The 23948-nt window shown below is 38.1% G+C and overlaps 2 protein-coding genes across 2 annotated transcripts in view; both read right to left on the bottom strand.

Annotated features, from left to right (window-relative positions):
• LOC139139312 (cubilin-like) overlaps window positions 1-23948 on the bottom strand; it is a 250854-nt gene that overhangs the window by 119488 nt on the left and 107418 nt on the right. The gene's annotated exons all lie outside the window — the stretch shown is intronic.
• LOC139139448 (atrial natriuretic peptide receptor 2-like) lies at window positions 788-10310 on the bottom strand. Its single transcript, XM_070708362.1, has 5 exons — window positions 9897-10310; window positions 4893-5136; window positions 4418-4516; window positions 1711-1806; window positions 788-912 (listed from the first exon to the last, which is right to left on the bottom strand). The coding sequence occupies exons 1-5, from the start codon at window positions 10308-10310 to the stop codon at window positions 788-790; spliced, it is 978 nt and encodes a 325-aa protein (XP_070564463.1).

Here is a 23948-nt window from a genome sequence, read left to right as displayed (position 1 = left end):
TACAATTATTACTGCTCATGAACAATGGTGAAGCAGAGTGAAATAAAGCTTTTGAATAATTTCTCTACTTTACGTGTACATCCTCTTGTCAACTTAGGCTCAAACCTCAGGGCTGCCGACCAAGAAACTGGCCAACGGCCTGGCGGCTGCTGCCCAGATAATCGACCTCATGACCTCTGATCGCTGTCCAATAATGAAGCCTCGATTGCCTTGTATACTTCAGTATAATACGTCAGTATTTCGCAGATCTACGCTAAGTATACACATTTGTATACTGTCAGTGTGCAGAGATATGCACAGTTGTAGACCAATATATATAGCGATGATCTGAATACGAAGATGTACACTTGGTATTGTTTGTACACCTCTAGAATATCACTTTGTATTAGTATATGGATCTGTAGATCGCAAACATACGCATCCATATACCATGATATACTGAGATCGTATATACATTATTAAGTCCTGTGATTTTAGTTCAGTCGGAGAGTTGGGTATAAGAATATTTACAATGTAATAAAATGTATATTTTTTGTTAATGGTCTTCTATCTGTATCAACGTGTTGATAAAGAGAGATCACCTCCATAGGGTATGGTTATAATGAAGGAGGTTCTAAAGTGCATGCTAACTAAAATATTCACTGTTGGTAGTCGAATATACCACCAAAAGGGCTATGTTCATTTTGTTTCCCTCTCACACTTCCTGTTTCTGCAAAAGTGAGAAGTGGGTTGTCAGAAGGGAGGAATTCTACACTTGGCAGTGGCTAACCATAGAGTGGTACATAAGTTAGCACAAAACATCAGTGACTGTGATGGGATCGTTGCCCCCTACGACAACCGATTTACCACTCGTGATAATGGTCTCCTCCTGCTGTTTTCCGGTCAACCAGAACGTCTTCATCCTTCCTTTTCCTGGAAATGTAAAATGGACCAATCAGCAAAATGAACATGAGCAGTGCATATGCACAACTCAGTTGCAACACACTTTCCAGTACAATGTAACTGGAACACTTTGTACTTATACTAAATTGTACTCTTATCGACTCAACAGAGGAATAATCCCGATATAGATACAGACAGGTTACTTTGAAAAAGGTAGGTCTATTGTGAAGGTTATAGTAAAGTTGTAAGGAAAGTTGGACTTAGCTTATCTCAAAGCAATACAAACAAAATATATTAAAAAGGCCATTTATGCGCGCTCACACGCACTTCTAGGCAGCCTATCCCCTGATCATTTACTCGTTGGACACTAACTCTAACCCTACGCTGACCTGTCCTAGCCCTATCCTATGTCCTATCCAAACCCTATTCTAACACCATGGTGATCCTACCCTGACCCTACCTATCCTATCGTAATGATATCCAGATCCTGTCTTTAGAATATCTTACCGTATGCTTATCCTGACCCTACCTTCATCCTATCTAAAATGATCGGTGTACAAATGGAACTTATCGGGAGGTTAATGCCGAAGGGGTGACCATCCTGAAACCGTGCACATACACCTCCTAAATAAAATTTCACCTCTTGCAACAACGACTGTAACATGCGACTCAATCTATCCTGTCAAGAACTGGCTCCCTTCAGGGCAATTTTGCAGTGCAATGGTACCCTTAGTCTTCACCTGGATCCATTATGTGACGTTTCATTGCGGTACGTAAATGTTTTTTTACGCGATATATTACGCAAAATTTTTACGCAAATGCGTATACTAACCTTGATATCCAAGACCCCGCGTTGATCGAGAATGAATCCACCGAGGAGATCTAGGCAATATTTTGTGTGGATGCTTACGTGAATTCGCAATGCTGAGAGAGAGAGAGAGAGAGAGGGAAGAGAGAGGAGAGAGAGAGAGAGAGAGAGAGAGAGAGAGAGAGAGAGAGAGAGAGAGAATATTAAAATTCAATGAGTGATGAGAAAGAAAGCTGAATTAAACACAAATCGATCGCAGAAACTGCATCTTTTAACTTTCTTGGGTGAGTATCTTCTATTGTGTTGACAAAATCGACTGAATAGATTTCGTTGTGCAAACCAAACTGATCTCGCTATTTAGTTAATATCATGAAATTGTACTTCTCATCAATATTCTTTTAATCTTTATTCTTATGACTGTATTTTACTGCAATGGCACTCACTTTTTGTCTATATCATTTTTTGGAATTTACAGTTCATGTTAGATTTCTATGTAAACTATTTCAGTCGATTGCAATTTATGGTATTTTGCCTCTGGGGCTAAATTAGTTCTTTTAGAAATCCCTTTCTTAGTTGTCCCTATTAGACTACTCCTGAATCTTTCTGTTCTTTCTACATTTATCAGGATTTTTTCATTACACTAAGTTTTGTCACGATGTGATGTAACTTGCATGGTTCTTTAAAACCTCCTTAATCTTTACTTCACAAACTATTTTTGTGACGTCTGTAGAAATTTTATTTCAATGTCATTGGTCGATATTTGACCCCGCATTATGTATTGAAATAGCAAAATTGAGAAATATTGTATGATTCCAGTGTTCAACCCTTTGAGTCTAACGTTCACGACCATTTTCGAATTTTATCGAAAGCGCTCCGGAGATTAGTATCGATTTTCTAAACGACCCAAGGTACCATACCATGCGCCAACTAAGCTAAGTTCACAAAAGTAATATTGACGAACGTTCATTTTTCTGAATTTCGAACTCATTTCGATTTCGCACGATTTGAACCTGAGTGCAGTATGAAATATCGATAGTTTGTATTAAAGAGGCACTCCCACTTGGTAATATTTTTAAAACATGTCTTTTTAATGCCAACGGTCGATATTTGACTTGGCGACTGCGCGCGGATCGCGAGATATCGATAGAAACATGTCATTTCCCGAACGTATTTTCCACATCCCGAAGTTTTACGATCATTTCTAATTATGACCCGAAATCCCCCGAAGGTTCGTTAATGTGCTGATTGACGATGTTCTATAGGGAGTCCATAATAAGTTCGAACAACGCAATTAATTTACCTACCACTGCGAAGACTTTATATACAGCATTATGCCTTTACCTCGGGTAAGTTTTTTTTAAACTTCTCCTTAGTTTTTGTCGTTTTCATTATTCTCAATCAGTTGTATTATATTTTTAACCAATACCACATAGATATCAGTTTTTACGTGTAAAATATTAGCCGCCTCTGATGACTACATTTTGTCGTCTGCCAAACAGTTACGCGTGGTTCGATACATACATAGCGGCCGCCGCGTGGTATGCGTCTATGCATACCACGCGGCGGCCGCTATGTATAAACCAAACGTAACTGTGCCAGTCACCTATGCGAATTCTGGTGGAATCAGCAAACTTTGTTTTCCGTTTTTTTGCCGAGTCAGTAAGACTCGGCTTTCTCCCAAGGGGCATGACCGATCACCGACGCGAGTGGTACTGTGGCGTACAGCAGCGTCAGCGTAGACTCGTACTCCATAGCTTAGTTGACAACGGCCCAAGTGCCGAACGTTCGATGTTCGGAAGCTGAATTTAGGTGGGCCACCGGAATTCAAACTTTTACTTTTTTGAGGACATGTTTTTATCGATATCTCGCGATCCGCGCGCAGTCGCCACGTCAAATATCGACCGTTGGCATTAAAAAAATGTGTTTTAAAAATGTTACCAAGTGGGAGTGCCACTTTAAAATAACGTACATAAAAACATTTACGAGAAAGATAATGCCACTTTGGATAAATTTAAAATTTGTCGAAACGGAATACCTAATATACCTGACCTACAATCACTCATAAAGTTGGGATCTCACTATTTAACGATACAATATGTTTGCAGCATGCTTGATACATTCTACAGCGACAGATATGATATGAGGCATCCGTATTATTTTGTTAAAGAATTTAAGATTTTGCAGAGCAGAAGGACTACCAATTACCAAGCCGCCGCATCATCGTCGTCATGGCCAGTACAGGCGTTCTAGGTTCATATCTTTAATGGCTATTGTTGATCAAAGCTCAAGTGATCAAAGCAATTGAGAAATCTTTACGTTACACTGGAATGGTCTGCTCAAAGAACAATCCTATTAGTTTTTATAGCATGCATAGAATATCTTTCTAAAGGCAAGCCTAGAGGGAATATATATTCCCTGATTTTCCTGACAATGAAGTTACGTACAAATTTCAAGGCTCTTATGTATATTCTCTATGAGAACAAGTATGTTTCTTGAAAATTTGGATGGATTTAATTCCCAGTCAATAATGAAATAATTTGTGATTAGATGAATATTAAACAACAATTAGTGATTCATACACATGTTTTTTATGATGCATGACACGTGATAGAGCTTGATTTATCATTATGATACATGTATTTTCTGCTGATTTTGAGACATTTTTCGAAAACATAAATCAATAGAGAAGAAGCGAAGTCTTGAATTTGACCCGGTCTAAATACTTACGTTTACCTGTTGATTCCATACGGGAAGCGGTGTTTACGCTATCGCCAAATAAACAGTATCGCGGCATTTTGGCGCCGACCACTCCAGCCACGCACGAACCTGTATGAACAGTAATTGACTCTATGAGCAAGGACTGTCATTGTTTATTTATTTATTTATTTATTTATTTATTTATTTATTTATTTATTTATTTATTTATTTATTACATAATGCATCAAGAAGAGAAAAATTGTCCGTTTATCGAAGCAATGGCATGCCGCCATTATCCAGTATCGCCATAAATATGTAAGACCATGGACTTACGCTATACACAAGCAAGGCGTTTACAGATTGGGAAAATGTATTTGCTATTAATGTGTTCAACGAAAGCCACGGATTCTGACGCATCGGTGAGCCATGATACTCTCAATAATTTATTATATAACGACAAAAACGCAATCATAAACGACGAACACTGATAAGAAACAAACCGCACCTGAATGAATCCCAATCCTTAGTTGAATACGTTTATCCGGAAAGTGAGGAATCCGGAAGTCTTGAATTAATATTAGTAAATCCAAAGATAGGGTTGCTATCTCACCAGCATGGCGGATTCCATTAACGTGAGGTACACCGCTTGCCACCATGTAAGCGTCACCAATTGTTTCAACTTTGTAAACATCATATTTGTCTATGCAGTCATCGAAAGCAGTGTAGAGGGCGTTCAGCAAGTCAACAATCTGGAAAAAAATGAAGGAAAGAGCCATTAACAAACGGAACTCAAGGTAGCTACATACCTTATAGAAATTTCAGAGTTTTATTTTTTCTCAGTTATAGAAGTCCCAAACCCAAATAAAGAACATATTTTCTGAAAGCCCTGATATTGGGAAATCCCGCTCATTTGCGTAATAGTCACGTGACAAGCATTTTGCTGAATTTTCCAAAAATCGGTTAATCCTCCCTTTAACGAACACGCTGCACGATTTCTGGTTGAAATTTGTGCATTGATAAGCCTTGGTAATACCCTTCAAATTCGTGTTTGGGATTTCCTTTATATGCCTTTGACTAAAGTGCTTTTCAAGGAATTGTAATTGTCGCGTCATTAGACTTGAAAAGACTATTTAGTGTGTCATCTTGGTTTCTTGTTTCTATATACGTCTATGCCCTCCAGTCTCTGAGACTAGGCGATCTACGAATACCTGTACCTTCTAAACAGAAAATTGTTTCGAAAAGTGGCAAAACCCAGCCTGACATTGCAGAACCTGCCGAATCTAAAATAGACTTAACCAAATCTATGAATTAGCAAGCAGATAAATGATTTCATCGCCCGTAGATTTTGTAACTTATTACAGGAAAAAAACTATCACATTTATTTAAGAAGCGAGATGGGAAGTTGTATGCAAATGAGAACACGCGTGCCAAAGTGTAGCGAAACTAAAGTAACGCTACACGCTACAATTCAAGGCTTAATATGCTAGAAGTGTTCGCCTGTATCGAACAAAATATTCTGTGAAATCTGTACTTACAGTTTCTTCCATATGTTGTCAAAATAAAGTCAAGTATAGTTTACTTGATTGCATGCCATGGAGGGATTGCCTGTGCAAAACCGACCTCACTTATATAGAAAACAATCAATAATACGCATGCCCATAACTCGATCGAGCCACAGGCTTGTCAGAAGTTCGACAGGTAAATTTGTTGACGTGTCTACATTTGGAGATAAATGCAGTAGTCTTATTTATCAGTTTTGATTAGTCAGCATTTAATATAAGTACATAGTATACTCATGCCTTTATCGCTGGCCCTTATTGCAATTTTTTTATAATGGTAATGCCAACTTGGTAAATAACGCCTTCACTACAGAGATACTGTCGTTCAAGATTATCATGTGGATGAATACATGGCAACAAGGCTACTGTTACAAGACTAAGATGTTCAATTGTTGTTTATCACTAAAATTACAAATAATTAATGCCGATAAATCGAGACTGTTAGATAAACATTTTGTATATGTCCATAGACCTTCAAGTAAAACTCTCGAGGGTCAATGGTATATCTCAAAATATCATCACAACTACTAAACGTTATGCCTGTATAGGTTTGATGGTCCAATTGTGTTTGCGTAAGTGATGTGAATATTACAACTTTGTCTTCAAACTTTAATAATACCCCAAAACTTGCATCGAGACGTTTTTGATTTTTTTCTTAATAGGAATAAATCCCCAAAACACTTTTCACCAGTGGATCTTGTATCGCATACACTGGGTACAGGTATGAGTTCAGATTTGGTTGCAATCTCGATTGGATATTTTTTTTTGTTTGTTGGTTTTTCAAATGAATCATAGACCCTAGAATCTATGGTTAAACGTTATTGAGAATACTCGTAATGCCTTGGCCTCACTCTGTTTTGGGACAATTAGGGAGTCAAGAACCCTGATGGCTGTAGATATTGGGGAGTCGGAGGATAGCGGAGCTCAAATCCCAAATTCTAAATTGAAACTGACGCAGAAACGACCGTGTTTCAGAGAAAAATGGGACCAACTTTACGTGACGCGGAAAATAATCTTGATTATTACTTTTCCAAACTGCTCCTGATTCCTATCTCATTAAACATGGCATTCAGTCAGTAAATTGTTTAACACTTAAACAGAATGGATTGGCATCAAATTGTGGTTAATTCAGATTATAAGGGCGTACTTGGCGGTTTTAACTGGATAATAGGCATTTAATGACTCTACCTTATAATTAACGACGTAGTTATCATCTTTCAAATCACATGCTCTGCATCCGAAGTGTTGAAGAAAGTGGCCATAAAAGGAAATGAGTTTTTCATTGTACTTTTCAAAAAAGGAAATGAGTTTGCATTATTCTGTTCATGACGACCGCTAAAAGACAAAAGAAGCCATTGACAATAGATATATGCTCATTTCGAAGGAAGCAACATCACGATGAGTTTTGCAGCCATAATTACACATTGAATAGTTTGATGCATAATATACTCGCTGTCCCTTAACTTCCTAATGATGACAATGGTGGTGGTAATGACGATCATCATCATCATCATCATCATCATCATCATTGCCATTATCATCATCATCATCATCATCTTATCATCACCATCATCATCAAATTGAAGTTCTCTTCGATTTAGTCCACAATAATATCGTAGTGATCTTCTGTTTTACAGAAAACAATTATATACATCATGTACATCACTTGAGTCATTCGTCTGCTGTCACTTGCTGGCCAGACGTTCGACAGATATAATGTTCGCGTGTCTATATTTGGATATAAATGCAACGGTCTTATTTGTCTGTTTTGATTTGTCAGCATTTGCTATTTTTGAATACTATTCTCCTCAAAAGTGCAAACGATGCCATTGACAATAGAGCACAATTAGATGACATTTACACTGATTTCAGCAAAGCGTTTGATAAAGTAAGTCACGCTCTCTTGCTTCACAAGTTACAATATTACTGTTTTCATAAGGATCTATTAAAGTCGTTTCGTAGTCACTTAACTAGCAGAAGGCAAAGGGTACTTATTAATGGTACCTCGTCTTCGTGGTGTGACATAACGTCTGATGTACCATGAGGATCCATCTTAGGTCCTCCCCCCCCCCCCTTTGTTTGTTTTATACGTTAAGGATTTACCCCTTACTCTACAGAACAATTGAATTTGGTATCATCTGCAAATCACAAATAATTTCTTTACTATTTGCAGATGATACAAAACTTTATAGTAAAGTTTATAATTTTGAAGACTGTTACAATTTGCAGTCAATATCAGACAATCTTGTACACAGGTCAAATGCTTTGAAATTGCCACTAAATATTGACAAATGTGGCACAATGATAATTTCTTTGAAAAAGAACCCATTGTGTACGACTATCACATCAGTAACAAATCTCTTGCCAGGCTTAATCATCAGAAAGACCTTGGCATCGTACTTAACACAAAACTTTTTTAACAAACAAATCGCATTGTTAGTTTTATTAAGCGTAATTTTAATCTTATTGACAATGCTCCTGCTCTTGGTCGTTGTTCGTAATAATTTTTCGTACGATTTTAGAATAGAACGCTGTTATTTTTAATTCTATCTTAAAGCACCAAGCAATGAGAATTGAATCAATCAAAAACGCTTTCTCCGTTTTTTACATGTCAAACATGGTTTTCACAAGGACAGCAGTGTATGATGTAATTGTGACTGACTTATTCTGCAATTTTTACAACATTCCACATTTCCATGTTCGGAGGGATATTTTTGATTGTGTATTCCTATGTAGATGTCTGTTGTCACATTTTAATCATACAGATAGTGTATCTATCTTTGATCTCAATGTTCCTCGTTTGAGTGCAAGACGAAGAGACCTTATTTTTATACCTTATAATAGAGTCGACGTTACAAAAAGGGGGTTCATTGGTCGCATCGCCCGCTTATTTAATTCACTCAACAGTACTAGTATTATTGACATCTTTGCCAATTCAATGCAACCTTACAAAACAAACATCTTTGCGGTCTTGTCTGTGTGATTTTTAATCTTTCTGTCGTATGTCTCTTGTATGTAGTTTATCATTTTCAATTTTGTCTTTTAATAGAATTATTTTTATACATCATATTTTGACCTGTCTTTATGTGGCTGCCAGCTGGCGTTGATGACGAGAATTTTAAAAAGAACAGGAAAAAAATTCATAATAATTATATCATTAATTAAACAAAGATACATCTCTATAGGATACGCCTGAGTAGCTACTTATCTTGGATAGAAACAATGACATGCTCAATAGCTTGTCTTTGAATTTAAGATTTCAAACGTATCCCAAAAGTTTTATACTCATACACGGCTTTGTTGATGAAAGATTCTTCATGATTTGCTCGTGGTGTTTTGATATTAATGTCTATGAGTCCCCCATAACGCTTGCCATGATTACCACAACTTATAATGGCAACTTCATGAATAACGCCTTCAGCTACTGTACTGTCCTTCGACATCGAAACTGACAAAATTGAGCTTTGGCTCATACTTTTCACTCCCCACAAGAAAAATTAAACCATCTTTCTTCACTTTAAAGAATACATATCAACAATCACATCGAATAATTTGGTACAAGAGAACAACATGACCTAAAATTTACAGAAATTTGAAATTCATTATACCATTATCCTATAGTAGAAATTAAATTTTGATGTTCACAAAAAAAATGGTGGTCAAAACTTCATCCAATTCACAAGCTTCACCAGTCCACACAAGCAGCGCACCAGTGCAATAATGTAAAATACAATACAATACTTGCAAGATTGTAAAATTTTCAGCATTTCAATATCTATTTTTGAGGCGCTACAGGTGAACAAAATGATACGCCAAAGTGTTATTCGATCTACAATTTAATTTTAGACAAAGACCCGTCATCGTTCTGTGTTTGTTGAACACTGTTCTACAACTAACTTAATTCATCTTAATTTATTGGAAACATGTCGTGCGAAGGTAGGTTTTCTCACCTGGAGGGGTGTACTTCGGCTCGCCATTTCTGTAAAACCGACGATATCGCTGAAGAATATAGTCACAGATTCAAAGTACTCAGCATTGACCGTCTTGTCTCTCATCAAGGACTCTGCGACTGAAGGAGGCAACATTTGGTAGAGGAGCCTCTTAGACCTCCTTTTCTCAATATTTAGCGCCAATGTTTTCTTTGTCAGGTCCATGACATACTGTTTTATAGCACTTGTCATACGGTTAACAGACATCACGTACCAGGCGCTCATCAACGGACACGTGAACAAGATTGCCGACAGGACCGCAAGGCTAATCGCAACTCTTCGCAAGGCACGATCAGCTTCCTCGTTCAGCATCTGATCGATGTTGGTAGTGATTACATCTTCCAAGTGACCGATTATCGAGATGTAAGTAGTCATGTTTTGAAACCAGTACAAACCCAGCTCAACGTCAGCTTCTGTCAGGTTGTTCTGGTGCACTGTCTGCTTCAACTCATCCAGGTGGGCTCTTAAATGGCGAGAGTAATTTCTCTACATGATTTCCTCAAATTCATCTTTTACCGGTCTGTAACGTTCCATGCAAAGATTCATCAATGTTTCTCCCGCAGCAGATGTCTCGCAAAACCACCGATACTCTTCTTGGGTGAACCCGCCTTTCCCGTAAAATGTTCCACCCATGGCTCGCTCTATCCCAACGGCATCTTTAGAACGAAGTATCGCGTCGTACGCAACTAGCGCTTGCAACATTGTCCAATCTGCGCTAATTTTGATGCGATTTATTACCCAGTCGATGATTATGTGATTGTGGCTGGTGTAAAAATCGAGCTCGTCTTTGAAATATGTCCCCGGTCTAACTTCAGCACGATGGTCGTCCAAGTACTTTTGGAAGGTTTCCTTTGTTGTAAAAACTTCACCGTCGGTAGATGAGCCGGGCCAATATTGCAAGGCAGCTATGGCAGCGTCAGTCTTTTCATAGAAACCGAGGAGCGTTATCAGCGCATCGCTGCTGTTGCTGCTCACGTATACCGATGTCATTCCGCGCTCCTCTTGCATTTCAGTGACCAATGCACCTGTCTGGATGCTGCCATCGATTTCCAGCCGTGTTTGCTCCGCCTCCCCTCGTCTGTCGATAGCAGATTTCACTTCGAGTCCGGTCTGTACAAGAATGACGGAAATTGGAACCAGCAAGATAGCCATCATTTTCACCATACGCTCACGGCGCATCCGCGACTCCTTGCTGCCGTCCGTCACCAGCTCCACCGACTGCGATAACGGACCGATCTTCGCAATACCAAAGCTGGGGCGACCGCGAAAACGAGAATTACTCGGCGAAATGTAGTCGGGCGGCAAGTCGCCGACGATCGCGAGGACATTGTGCTTTGTATTCTACAAATGGAGGAGTGATAAAAAAAATGACGAATGATCTGATCTATACGACAACATTAGTTGAGTTTACAGTTCACGCTAACATCTTGTACTATCTGTTTTGATTGGTGTGCATACAACTAATAAGGAGTTGATTTCAACTATGGGCAATACTTTACGCATGCGCGTGTATGACTAAAAAATTAGACGTTCGAACCGTTTATATCATCATCGATAATATTGCTTTGAGCGTGCGCCATTACATGGTATATCTAGTCCAGGTCCTGTGAAAACCTTTGTAGCATTGTAACATTCTTAAGCTGTAGGGAATTTTGTCTTCGTCGCCGGGTTTTCATTTAAATCCTGCTCATTTCTTAAACTCAAATCGCGTGTTACAAATGTTAATTTTCACGGCCGATGCAGTAAAGCAGTCTTCATAATGTGACTTCATGATCGTAATATCTACATCACAAACCCGAATCGGATTATATCCTTCGACGTTGATGCTTGTTAGACTGGGATTTGTGGAAAGCAGGCCCATTTTACCTCAGACAATGCAAATATTTATATCAACCTTTACAACGCATCTGACAAAAAACTGATTCATATAATCGAATGAATGTTCCATTATACTCTCCATTACTCAAGGGACATCCTATGTCCAAATTGTGAAGGACTGATTCCATCAAATGATCACAAAGTAGCCGTGAATTTTCATAATAGTCCACTTCTCCAGAGACGCCCCATATACAAATAATACACGACTGATTCAAATAAATTATCATAAAATTGCTGTGTTATTTTGTTCACACTAATAAGAAAATAAGATTCTACGTTGATAGCCAAGAATTATAGTATACGTATCTTAAGCAAGGAGAAATCTAAGAAATACGCTTAGTTCCATTTTAAAACTGAGAAATTCAGCATTTTCCTGAAGTGTCTGCTTCAAGAAACAGTTACAGTAGATGACTGGAAAGTGACAATGATACCTGCTTACCATTTGAAGGTCTAAGGTATTCATTAAAAGGTAGTATGCGCCTACAAAAGTGAATGACGTCAACATTTGCTCAAATTTTTCCTCGCGGAATCTTTCAACCATTTTCTTTCAAAAACCGGGGTCACCATGCAAATTTGGTACCTGAGAAACATATAACGCAAGACTTGTCGATAATTTGTTTCAAAACTTGCCTCCATTCCTGTGTTAACACTCTGCAGAAACATAAATTTTCGACTTTCAAAAACCTTAAAAAATTTTTCACATTCAAAGGGCTTCAGAATAAATCCCCGCAAGTGGTAGATCAGAAAAGAATGGGAAAAGCTTGAGAGTCCAAATATCTGTCCCAATGGCGCATTTTGCCTTTAATACCTTTGAGGAGGCACTACCAGTGGTTTGGTTCCGGACTCACTGTCCGAGGATGGTACCGTTGAGTTCGGAACCCGTTGGGTCAAGAGTAACCTACTCATTGTCGGACGGTGGTGAGTTTGAGACTCCAGCACGGTGTTATGCCCCTGAGCAAGGCACTTTACTCCTCATTGCTCTATGGGGTAGTGGGTTATGGGTACCTCATCCTGTAATTGGGCATTCGCTTGTTGGATGACAGATTGAATAAAAAATGCAACATAGGTCGGCTGCGTTCAGACAAGCTCCGCGGCGAAATGTCTCTAGTACGACTATTGTGGTACGTTTGGTTTGAGTGTTACCCACCCATGTCTGTACGCATGGGTCACATGATTAATTACTGCTCTCAATCTATACTTATGAGACTTCACTATAAAATATTGCCATTAAGTTTGACTGTCCGGTCGCAAGGTTTAGGTAGGCCATTTAACACTACCAGTAATTGATTGACCGCAGTAGTTTGGACATGTCTCTTCCAGTTCTGTAGTGATGTTGGGAGTAATTTACATATCCTGATACTGAAGCCTCTCAGTAAGTTGTACGCAATCTCAACGTCAAACAGATCATTCTACTTTTAGCACCAAGGGTGGAAAAAAGCGGTAGAAGTCAGCCATAGAAAGGACTGTCCCCTTCGACAAAAACACGTAACCACCACGAGCCAGCAATGTACTTCATAATCTCGCGAGAAATCACCTGGAGTCACGAACTGAAGAGTAAGAGGTTCAATCTCAAAATAAGGGCGGTGTCAGTAATGCGTTCAAAATGTATTACTTTTTAGTTGCCATGTTTGCGCAGCATGCATGCGTTTTACAGAATGCTACTCTATTTCATAAATCAGAGAGGCTGCAAATATTTATCTCTAGATATATACCTATGGAACTTTTTATTATCTTGATTATCTCTTCCAGAATCAAAATAATAGAGCCTTAAACTGAGAATTAGTAGTATATCGTCATCACCTGGAGGGAAAAGCTTATCCATATTGACCTGTTTGACGTTGAGATTGCGCATAACTTACTGCTCGGGCAATAAAAAGTGGTATTGGAAAAAATTTCATTGTTCATTTGATCCTCAGAACACTTGTACATTGACAAGCCACTGCTTTTGTTGTAAATGTAGACCTATGTAAATTTGTGTTTTTTCAATGTTTTTCATTGTTTTCTTACTATAAATATTTTACGTCAGCTCTTCCTTGTATTTGTTGTGTAGCGTGTTATTGGGGACTGACTTTGTAGTGTTTTGCACCTGTTTTGGTCACCAAATCCTATAAGGTAGACCTTTTTAGTTAACGTTGGATAAATCTTAATAAATAAATAAATAAATAAATAAATAAAATAAATAAATTTTAAGTCATGAAGATTCTGCAAAGACATTTTGGCACAGATGCAGTATTTTCAAAAACATCTACATGTGGAAAGATCGATTAATTGGGGCGTTAATTGGTGTGAGCACTACAAGACCAATGTGTGCCTTATAGTCACTAAGGTGAAGTTTTAATCTTGTTCGTTACGATGTGGATGGTGAAGAGATTCCACGTTTGATCGTTTCACCTTTCCTCGTCCCCGTCGTGATTGGCGGCTGTTTGAATGATCTCATCTATTGATCTTCGGAGGCTTCGAAAACAGCATGGAAGCAGTTGTGGCATAAAAACAACTTGAAAAGGAAAAATTGAGAGAATTTCGCCAACAAGGTGATGCCACAAGTATTTACAAAACGTGATATGTTGGCACAGTACTTAAATTTACACCGTGGTTCTTGAAAGATCCAGATTTTCGGGAGCATTCGTTTACGCTGCTTTCATATGCCACTCATATTCAATAATGAACGCCCAGGGAGATATGGGGTATTTATAGGCTCCCCCTGCCTTTAAAGGGCTCAAGTCATGAAAGCTAATATTTCTTTTAATTTGTATGACGAATTCGATTTCTTCACTGTATCACATTACTCGGAGAGTACATGTTACATTATCTCCATGATGATACGATGCTGAGTTCCCACAGCCATGTAAAAGTCCTTAGGAAAAGCTGGTGACGTACGGACCAATTTCGGGTCAGCGTTGAAAGCGAACTTATGGCCCTACTTCAGCATTTCAAACTACAATCGTTCCCTCTCAAGTCGCATCGTTCGCGGGCTCGTACTGCGCACGCGGCCCGTAGCAATCGACTGACATCATAAGCTTTATACAGGTCAGATTGTACACAGAGTCACTGACAAACATAGACAGACTTGTAACGGGTTACAAGTCTGCTGTGACAGAGTGCTGTACATGTCAACTCAAAAGACGAACATAGACAGACTCGTAACGGGTTTCAAGTCTGTCTATGTCTGTGACAGAGTGCTGTACATGTCAACTCAAAAGACTGTTACGTCAGATAATTGAAGTCACACAGTGATAAAATTCCTAGTAAGATTGCCAAAGGACAAACAAATGAAACGGTGAAGGAGAAAAAGAAATCTTTAAAAAAACAGAGCTAGGATGAGACTAAGACACCGGAGATTGGTAGCAAAAATCTTTATTGGCAATACATATTATAGTCATACAGCGAACATGTAAGCATCGTGGACAATGAGAACTTCCAGAGACCAAAGTAGGCCATAAAATTTATGATTTTTTATTGCAAGAAATAGCATACTGAAAAGAGGATATGAGATCATCTTTCTTCTCCAAAGATTATCATTGCTTTTGAATCCATAGAACAGCGTACATCTTTTCAGGAAATTAGTAAGTCACCGGAAATGCCCCGAAGTAAATCAGACGTAATTGGGCAATCGGGTCCCTTTCTAGATACGAACAGCAATGACATGAAAATGAGGTGATATCGATTGTTTCAAACATAACGTCAAATAGCATTGTTTCATATAGGACATTATTTTCGGAAGGAAATTAGGATGTATTACATGCTTGCGTAACCTTCACTATGTACGCATGGTACACCAGTACAGTTAAAACACTGGTTTCTTGCTTTGGCTTTCTATGTTGTCATGTCTGAGTGAGTTATGGATGAAACGTGAACTGTATGACGGCACGTGCTCCAGGGTTAAGTTGAAGATTACGTTAAAAATAGGGTGTTACATATGTGAATTTTGTAATCTTCCTGTTTCACAAGCAGGTTAGGTTTATGTAACATTGTAACCCGCAGATGTGGGCTCAATTTTGCCAACAAAGGCCTAGCTCCTGAAAGCCATTCAGTATAAATCAAGCTTAATAAGCATACTTTGTGAAATATGTAGAGGATACCACTACCCAGGGAAGCTTTAAAACACTTATCTTCACAGTCATTATCAGGTTTCATCAAAGTTTAAGATTATAGAGGAAAAATACAAAAATAGTAAGATTTGAAATTAAAATGGCTACAAGCTCTGAGTTAATTACCTAGGCAACAATTCCCATTTCAAAAGTCCAGAATTTATTTCTCGACAATCACTGGGCAAACAGCTTGATATACGCTCATCATATCTATGTATATGTCATTGCATAACGAACCCATTGCATTGCGTTTGGAAGGCTAATCTTCATGTTTCAACACTCTTGGAGACGCCATTGATTTATAGAACAGCTTTTGTCAGTTTCAGTTTGCGAAGTACAACGTAATCACAATATCCGTGATTACCACTTTCAAGTTACTAGTACCAATCATGTGTGTCTGTCAGATAAGTATCATCAGCAAGTTCATCGAATCTGGTACACTCCGTATTCATCAAACTACGTAATCCTCTAATTGACTTCACTCATCATCTCTGAGATATCATAGGTCTATGTGTTTACTGAGAATTTTTTAAAAAATCTGATGCACCTACTTTGATTATAAGGACTGGACATAAATTACAGGGGGGGGGGTGGGCCGGTGTTTTTCGAAAAACCGCTGCGTAAAAAATAGTGACCCTTCAAAAGTTCATGCACAAAAATTAGTGACCCTCCCCCTTATCCGTGCATGAAAATAAGTGACCCTCCCCTGTTACTCAATACCCCCCCAAAAAAACCCGCAATGTGTTAAAGACCCCCTTCTGACTTGCTATACTTTTTAAGTCGCCATCCCAAAAGGAAGGCAAAATGTGGCCGATATAACGCGTTGTCCAAGAAATATCAAATCATATGTGTGTGATAATTCATGTAAATGTACTTTGCTTGAAGTGGCAGGTAAAAAGTGCATGCCTGTACAAAAATGTAATTTTTAGATTTTATCGATAATATTGATTCGCTATACATGTAGTCGACTATAAGAAAACTACGAACGTGTATTTTCCAGTATAAAACTAGCTATATCTGTTCATATACAGATGTTTAATAACTGATATAGATATACTTGATTAGCATGGGTTGTTTACAAGTGCACATGTGAACAAGATATTTGATTTTGGAATTTCTGTCAAAATGTTGATCCACTATACATGGGAGTCTATGACAAAACTATACATGGGAGTCTATGACAACACTGTCAAAAATTTTCAGAATTAAAAATTTGCACTATTTGTGCATATATGGACCCTCAATAATTGACATAATTGTGCTTGATTAGAAGAGGGTGGTAAAATGTGCATCTGTGTACAATAACTTTGTTTTTGGAATTTCGCATAAAATGTTGATCCACTATACATGGGAGTCTATGACAAAACTGTAAAAAAAATTTTCAGAATTAAAAATATGCACTATTTGTGTATATATGACCCTGAATAATTGACATAATTGTGCTTGATTAGAAGAGGGTGGTAACACGTGCATCTGTGTACAATAACTTTGTTTTTGGAATTTCGCATGAAATGTGGATCCATTATACATTGTAGTTTATGAAGAAACTATGAATAATTTTTTTTAAATACAAAACTTGGCAAATCTGTGTATTTATGTATGCTTGATTATTGATATTTATGTTCTTGATTAGACTAGAGTGGTTACAAGTCCGTGTGTGTGTAAGAAATTTGATTTTGGAATTTCACCGAAATGTTGATTCACTATACATAGCAGTCTATGGTGAAACCCTATGAATAATTTTTTTCCAATACAAAAATAGGTAAATCTGTGCATTTATGTACACTGAATTATTGGTACTAATGTTCATGATAGACTAGAGTGGTTTCAAGTCAATGGTTGTGCAAGAAATTTGATTTTGGCATATCACTTAAATGTCAATTCACTATACATGGCAGTCTATGATGAAACTATGAATAATTTTTTTCCAATAAAAAAATAGGAAAATCTGTGCATTTATGTACACTTGATTATTGGTATTAATGTTCATGATCAGACTAGAGTAGTTTCAAGTCAATGGGTGTGCAAGAAATTTGATTTTGGAATTTCACTGAAATGTCCATTCACTATACATGGCAGTCTATGATGAAACTATGAATAATTTTTTTCCAATACAAAACTTGGTAACCTGTGCATTTATGTACACCTAATTATTAGTATTAATATTCATGATTAGACTAGAGTGGTTTCAAGTCAATGGTTGTGCAAGAAATTTGATTTTGGAATTTCACCAAAATGTTGATTCACTATACATTGTAGGCTATGAGGAAACTACAAATAACTCATAGGTTATCTGATCCTAAATTGTTATTCAAAAGTTGTTCGACCTGAAGCTTCCAGTTGTTATTGATGACACTATGCACTATTCTGAACAGTTTGTATTCTGTCAATGTCCTCAAAAAATTAAAAAATGTACATACAGCGACATGAACGTTTGACACCGACCTATACCCAATGTATTGTCAATGGGAGAATGATGTCAAATAAGTAATCTCCCAAATTGTTATTGAAAGAGTTATTATAGGGGACAGTTATGCACAATAGTGTTGAATAAGTAGAAATCATGACAACTTAAATCAATGTGGCTGCTTGAATCATCAATACATTGTTTATTATACCTGAAATTTGCGCCCGAAGGGCGCGCCGAAAATGGTAATGGCAGAAAATGAAAGTGCCAGGAGGTATTTTTTCTTTTTTCAGTATTCCATAACGTGCACATGCAATTTCAGCTTTGATGCATGAAAAAAGGTGACCCTCCCCCATAGGCTTGCACAAAATTTTATGACCCTTCAAAAATGCTTGCGCGAAAAATGGCGACCCACCCCCAAAAAACACCGGCCCACCCCCCCTGTAATTTGTGTCCAGTCCCTAAATGACAACAGAATCATTATTTGTGAAAAATACGCATTAAGGTTCCAAGACAAGAAATTGACCATTTTAAACTAACAATTCTCTAGTGTTTATTAAGCTCAGAACCCCCGTAAATTGTATATTTTCGGAAAGCCTAGATATAGGGGAACATTTTGGTTACCATAGTGTCACTATTGTTTACATAACTATCACGTGACAGGTAATTTGCATAACCTTTCAAAAATCGGTTTTCCCTATGTTTTGTTTCAATGCTTTGAGATATGTGGCTGAAAGTCATATGAGTGCAAGCTATTCTACAGGTCTTCAAAAGTATGTCTCAGAGTTTTTCTAAACTTTCTTAAACAGTTTTTATGCCAGAAAAACTTCCAGAGTAGTGAATTTACCATAGTTGATTTCTTTAAAATTATGCTCCAAAAAACTAAGCAAGATATAAAAAATCTGAGACACGCTTTGAAAAAGCATTGTGACAGCTTGCATTCCAGCAAGTTTGAGTCAGATAGTTTGAAGTATTGAGACAAAACATAGGGAAAACCGACTTTTGGAAGGTTATGCAAATTATCTTGTCACGTGATAGTTATGTAAACAATGGTGACACTGTGGTAACCAAAATGTTCCCATATATGTAGGCTTTCAGAAAATGTATACTTTACAGGGGTTCTGAGTTTATTAACCGTTAGAGAATTGTTAGATTAAAAATGTCACATTTCTTGTCTTGGAACCTTAACTTTGCAAACCATACAGACCAAAAACACTAAAAACAAGTATTTTTAGCTGACATCATGCATTGTAAAGGATACTCTAAAATTCGATTTCCAAAGGCTTTTTTTTAATTAAGTGTTGAGCAGATAGACTTTAGTTCCAGTAATGTGACCCACTCTTGGCATTTCAAACTAACAGACGTATCATCTTTCTCTCTCAAATACCACAAAATGATTCCCAGAATGGTATTTAATAGTGTTTGATACAACATGATAAATGTCACCGAAGGAACGATCCAGAAAACTCTAACTCGTTTTGGCAAGCACGCCAAGAACGAAGAGAGGGACAACCAAAACGGGATTGAGTAGAATCTGAATCCAAATCTAGCGTGACGTAGGTCATCATAGCAAGAAATAAGTGGGCACTACATTAACTTCCTTGTGAAACACGAGAGCTGAATAAGAGGTTCAAAAATAATGTGTGTGTTTTATCTTACCTGACACATAGGATTTCATTCTAACACTTATTTGCTGTTTTGATTTGCTCAATGCATTAAGTTTATACAATAAGACAGTAACAGTGTAACAAGATCCAATGAGGATGATGATGATGATGATGATGATGATGATGATTAGATATTATTCCCTTATATTTTTCTTCGTTCAGTGAAGGAAATACGGGTGACGTAATGACCGTGTCCCACGAGTCGAAGACGAGTGGTGACACGGCCATTACGTCATGAGTATTTTCCGAGCTGAACGAAGAAAAATATTAGGGAATAATATACTTATCAAATGCACAAGCAAAATAAAAGAAGTTTTCGCTGACTGTTTGGCGTTTAAACTTTTGAACTACTTTAGGAATAATAATAAGCCGAGGGCAAGTTGTCAATCATTTCCAGTCGTCCGTCGCGTGAGCGAGGAACACGGCGTTCACGTTCGTTCGTGTATGGAGCGACCTCTCGGTCTACACGTACCTTCCGCAAAGGTCTACACTATTTCAAAGACAGCATAGGCCTAGAAATTTACCGCAGACAAAGATACGTTATTTGTCGAGGACAAAAATCGACTGAATCTCGACGGCACGAACACTATGTATTCGTCGAGCCTGTCCCTGGTTACAATGTATACGGAACCAACGGTAACAGGACCAGCTTCAAGTTCGTTATTTCCGCAAATAATTCACGTAATTAATATTCCTGAGGAATATACAGGCGGTACGCTATTGTGTTTTCATTGCCCGGATTATTATTGTCGTAGTCTATGAAAATATCGATTTCATTACTTGACTTTTGGAGGCCTGGACACCGCACTTGACCCCCTTGTTGCAGTGGTAGCCGTATGTCTACCGCATGAAAGCACACAGAGCGTCGAAAATTCAGGCGTTGGCGGGGTCTTTACAAATACGAACCCCCATATTGGCGACAAAACTAAAACACAAGGACTAAAAATTTGCCTTTGGATGTATTTTGTCAGACTCTAAACCATGACTAATTTTTACGATATTTTCACGTCAGACACATTTTGATCGTGGGAGAAATACCGGCCGCCATGTTGTTTGTTTACATTGACAAGCACACCGAAGATCGACGCAAAAAATGATCCGACGCACTAGAATTGATGACATACACTCGAGTTGTCGGAACGACCAGAGAATAACTTCAGTATTTTTTGTTCGGAGACGACAAACTTGGCTTGTACATGTGATAATAACAATAATAATAATGATAACAAGGCAGTATTGCTGAAGGCAATGAGTACTTGGGCCATGATAGAGTAATTTTGAGGACAATATATACTACTATTCAAATATGGTCTTGAATTTCCTCCTGTCAGTTAGGCATTTGATTAACTGGTTATTAAACGAAGCAATGGCATGACAACGGCAAAATATGTCTAGCAACTTTTGTGGAGTTTGAGGCAGGGGTTCTTTATTTATAGTGGAAATTGCTTAAACTCCTTAAATATTCAAATTACTGCAAATTTCTTTTGTTCTCGATGGTAGATGTCTAATATTTAGATGGGCATATTTAGATTTCTACCCTGTAGTTATCCCTATATACCAAAATTCGGACATCCAGCTCTATTGGCTTGCTCAGAATTAGATATGCGCATAATTAATGAGGTACAATATGTGGTGTCATAAGGTGTCCCATCATACCAAATATGAAGGATGTAGCACTTGTGGTTACTGATTTGTGGACAAATATATATTTGAGGTCAAAGGTCACTCAGGTCACGTCCCATTTTGTCATAATAATTGTATAGCTAAGTTATTCCTACATACCAAAAACCAGACCTCTAGCTCTATTGGCTCGCTCAAATAAGATATGAGCATAATTAATTAGGTACAATATATGGTGTCATAAGGTGTCCTATCATACCAAATATGAAGGGTGTAGCACTTGTGGTTACTGAGTTGTGGACAAATATGTATATTTGAGGTCAAAGGTCATTGAGGTCACGTGACGTTTTGTCAAACGAATTATATTGTTAACTTATCCGTATATACCAAAAATCAGACCTCTAGCTCTATTGGCTCGCTCAAAATTAGATATGCGCATAATTAATGGGGTACAATATGTGGCGTCATAAGGTGTCCCATCATACCAAATATGAAAGGTTTAGCACTTGTGGTTACTGAGTTATGGACAATTATGTATATTTGAGGTCAAAGGTCACCAAGGTCACATGATATTTTGTCAAAATGTCTGAGATATTGCGTGAACTGATGGACTCACTGATGGACTCACGGACGGATATGACCCAATCTATAAGTCCCCCTGGACTTTATCCGTGGGGACTAAAAACTGTGTCACTGCATCCTTTAGGCAATATGAATACGATGAGAAACTAAATTTTTATTTTTCTTGGCCTTATACATTGGAGTCTATGGAGAACTGCCTTATACATGGGAGTCTATGGAGGTGTAAACTAAAAAGTCCTCTAACACGGCCAAATTCGATCGCATTGTGAAACAAATCGACGTGCATCTGTATGGGGTTGGGTACTATTCTTGTACTGCAAAGTTTGAAAGAAATTGACCAGGGCATGTCTGAGATATCTGCGTGAACGGACGGACGGACGGACTGACATGACCAAACCTATAACTCCCCCAGGACTTCGTCCGTGGGCACTAAAAACAACACAACAGTTATTACAGCTACATCGGCGGTAGGTTCATATCCAGAGCCCCGTACGGTCTGCCGCCGTCGCTTGAAAACAATCTCATAAACCTGGCCATATGGGCAACTGTGTATGGGCAGCTGGATACTTGACTTCCCGGAGAAGGCGAGCTGTCACGTTCAAGCTCAGGATTATTTGTCGATCAAATTTCAGTAAATTTACCTTACCTAGATGAAATTTTGTATAGGCTGAAATTTCGCCGAAGTTTGACAAAATTGCATCGATTTTTCAGGTTCATATCCGACATTTTTGAGTTTTGAGTGCAGACAGAAATAAGTTTTGAGGCAACATACATGGCTGCGACCCCATGTTGACCCCTAGCCCTGCGTACGATGCTATGTGCTACAGCTAACACACAGCATCGTACGCAGGGCTAGCGAGAGAGTTGCCGACATCGACGGTTATTTACGAGAACTGAATAAAAGACTGTCATTTTTGGAAGCGATCGAGTAGCTGAGGTAGGCTGGGATACGACTTGGGGCCCAAGAACGCTGAATTTCGGCAGTAATTTGGCTTTTTACGTTAAGTCCCAAAATGGATTTGAAGTCACCGACCCTACGTACGGGTCTTTGCAGGGCTGTGGTGTGCGGGGCGATTAGCTGTAGCGGAACACACAGCATCGTACGCAGGGCTAGTTGACCCCAAGTGAAAACGTGTTCGCGATCAAATCTTCCTATATTTTTTTCAGAATTTTCGACAAAATCATTGCTTCGTAAATCTATTGTAAAATATAAAATACTAAAATAAAAATGCAATGTGCCATGTCTCCAGATTTCTAAAATATCGTTCGTTGACCGTTCGACGGAATACTCATTTCGCAAACTTGTGACGCAGTTGAAATTCAATACTGACCGCCAAATAATCTTAATGAGATGAGATCATTCTAAACATCCTCCAAATTATCCAACCATTCGCGTTAGAGTTCAGCTCGCTTAGAGTATCATAACATTCTTTGGCCTTCGTTTAGATCGACCCTAATCTCTCCATTTAGGAAATAAATACACAAGCTACCTTGACAAAACTTTGTGCACCATCAAGGACCAAACGCACTACAAATCTGTCTTGACGTCATCATCTCCTTACATGGTAATCGGCATACCGTATTTTTTAGCAAAGGAGACACAGAATACGTCGGAGTATTCAGTTTCAAAACGTATTACATTGTGTGATGTTGTCAAAAAAGGTGATGTTACTGCAGTGGTATAAATTACAAAACACAAAAGTTCAAATCAGTTTATTTTGGACTGGCTTTACCCAACATTTAATATTGTTTCTTATGCCAGATTTGACCA

This window comes from Ptychodera flava, chromosome 8, assembly GCF_041260155.1.
Source record: "Ptychodera flava strain L36383 chromosome 8, AS_Pfla_20210202, whole genome shotgun sequence".
In the NCBI taxonomy this organism is placed as follows: domain Eukaryota; kingdom Metazoa; phylum Hemichordata; class Enteropneusta; family Ptychoderidae; genus Ptychodera; species Ptychodera flava.
Note: the sequence above shows the minus strand (reverse complement) of the source record. Positions and strands in the feature narration are given on the sequence as shown.

Coding starts and splice junctions, on each gene's coding strand:
- LOC139139448 (XM_070708362.1), bottom strand. CDS start 10,310: ATGACTACTTACATCTCGATAATCGGTCACTTGGAAGATGTAATCACT. Junction 5,137..9,896: donor GCCGAAGTACACCCCTCCAG/GTGAGAAAACCT, acceptor ATTTTTTTCCAG/ATTGTTGACTTGCTGAACGC. Junction 4,517..4,892: donor AAGGATTGGGATTCATTCAG/GTGCGGTTTGTT, acceptor CTGTTCATACAG/GTTCGTGCGTGGCTGGAGTG.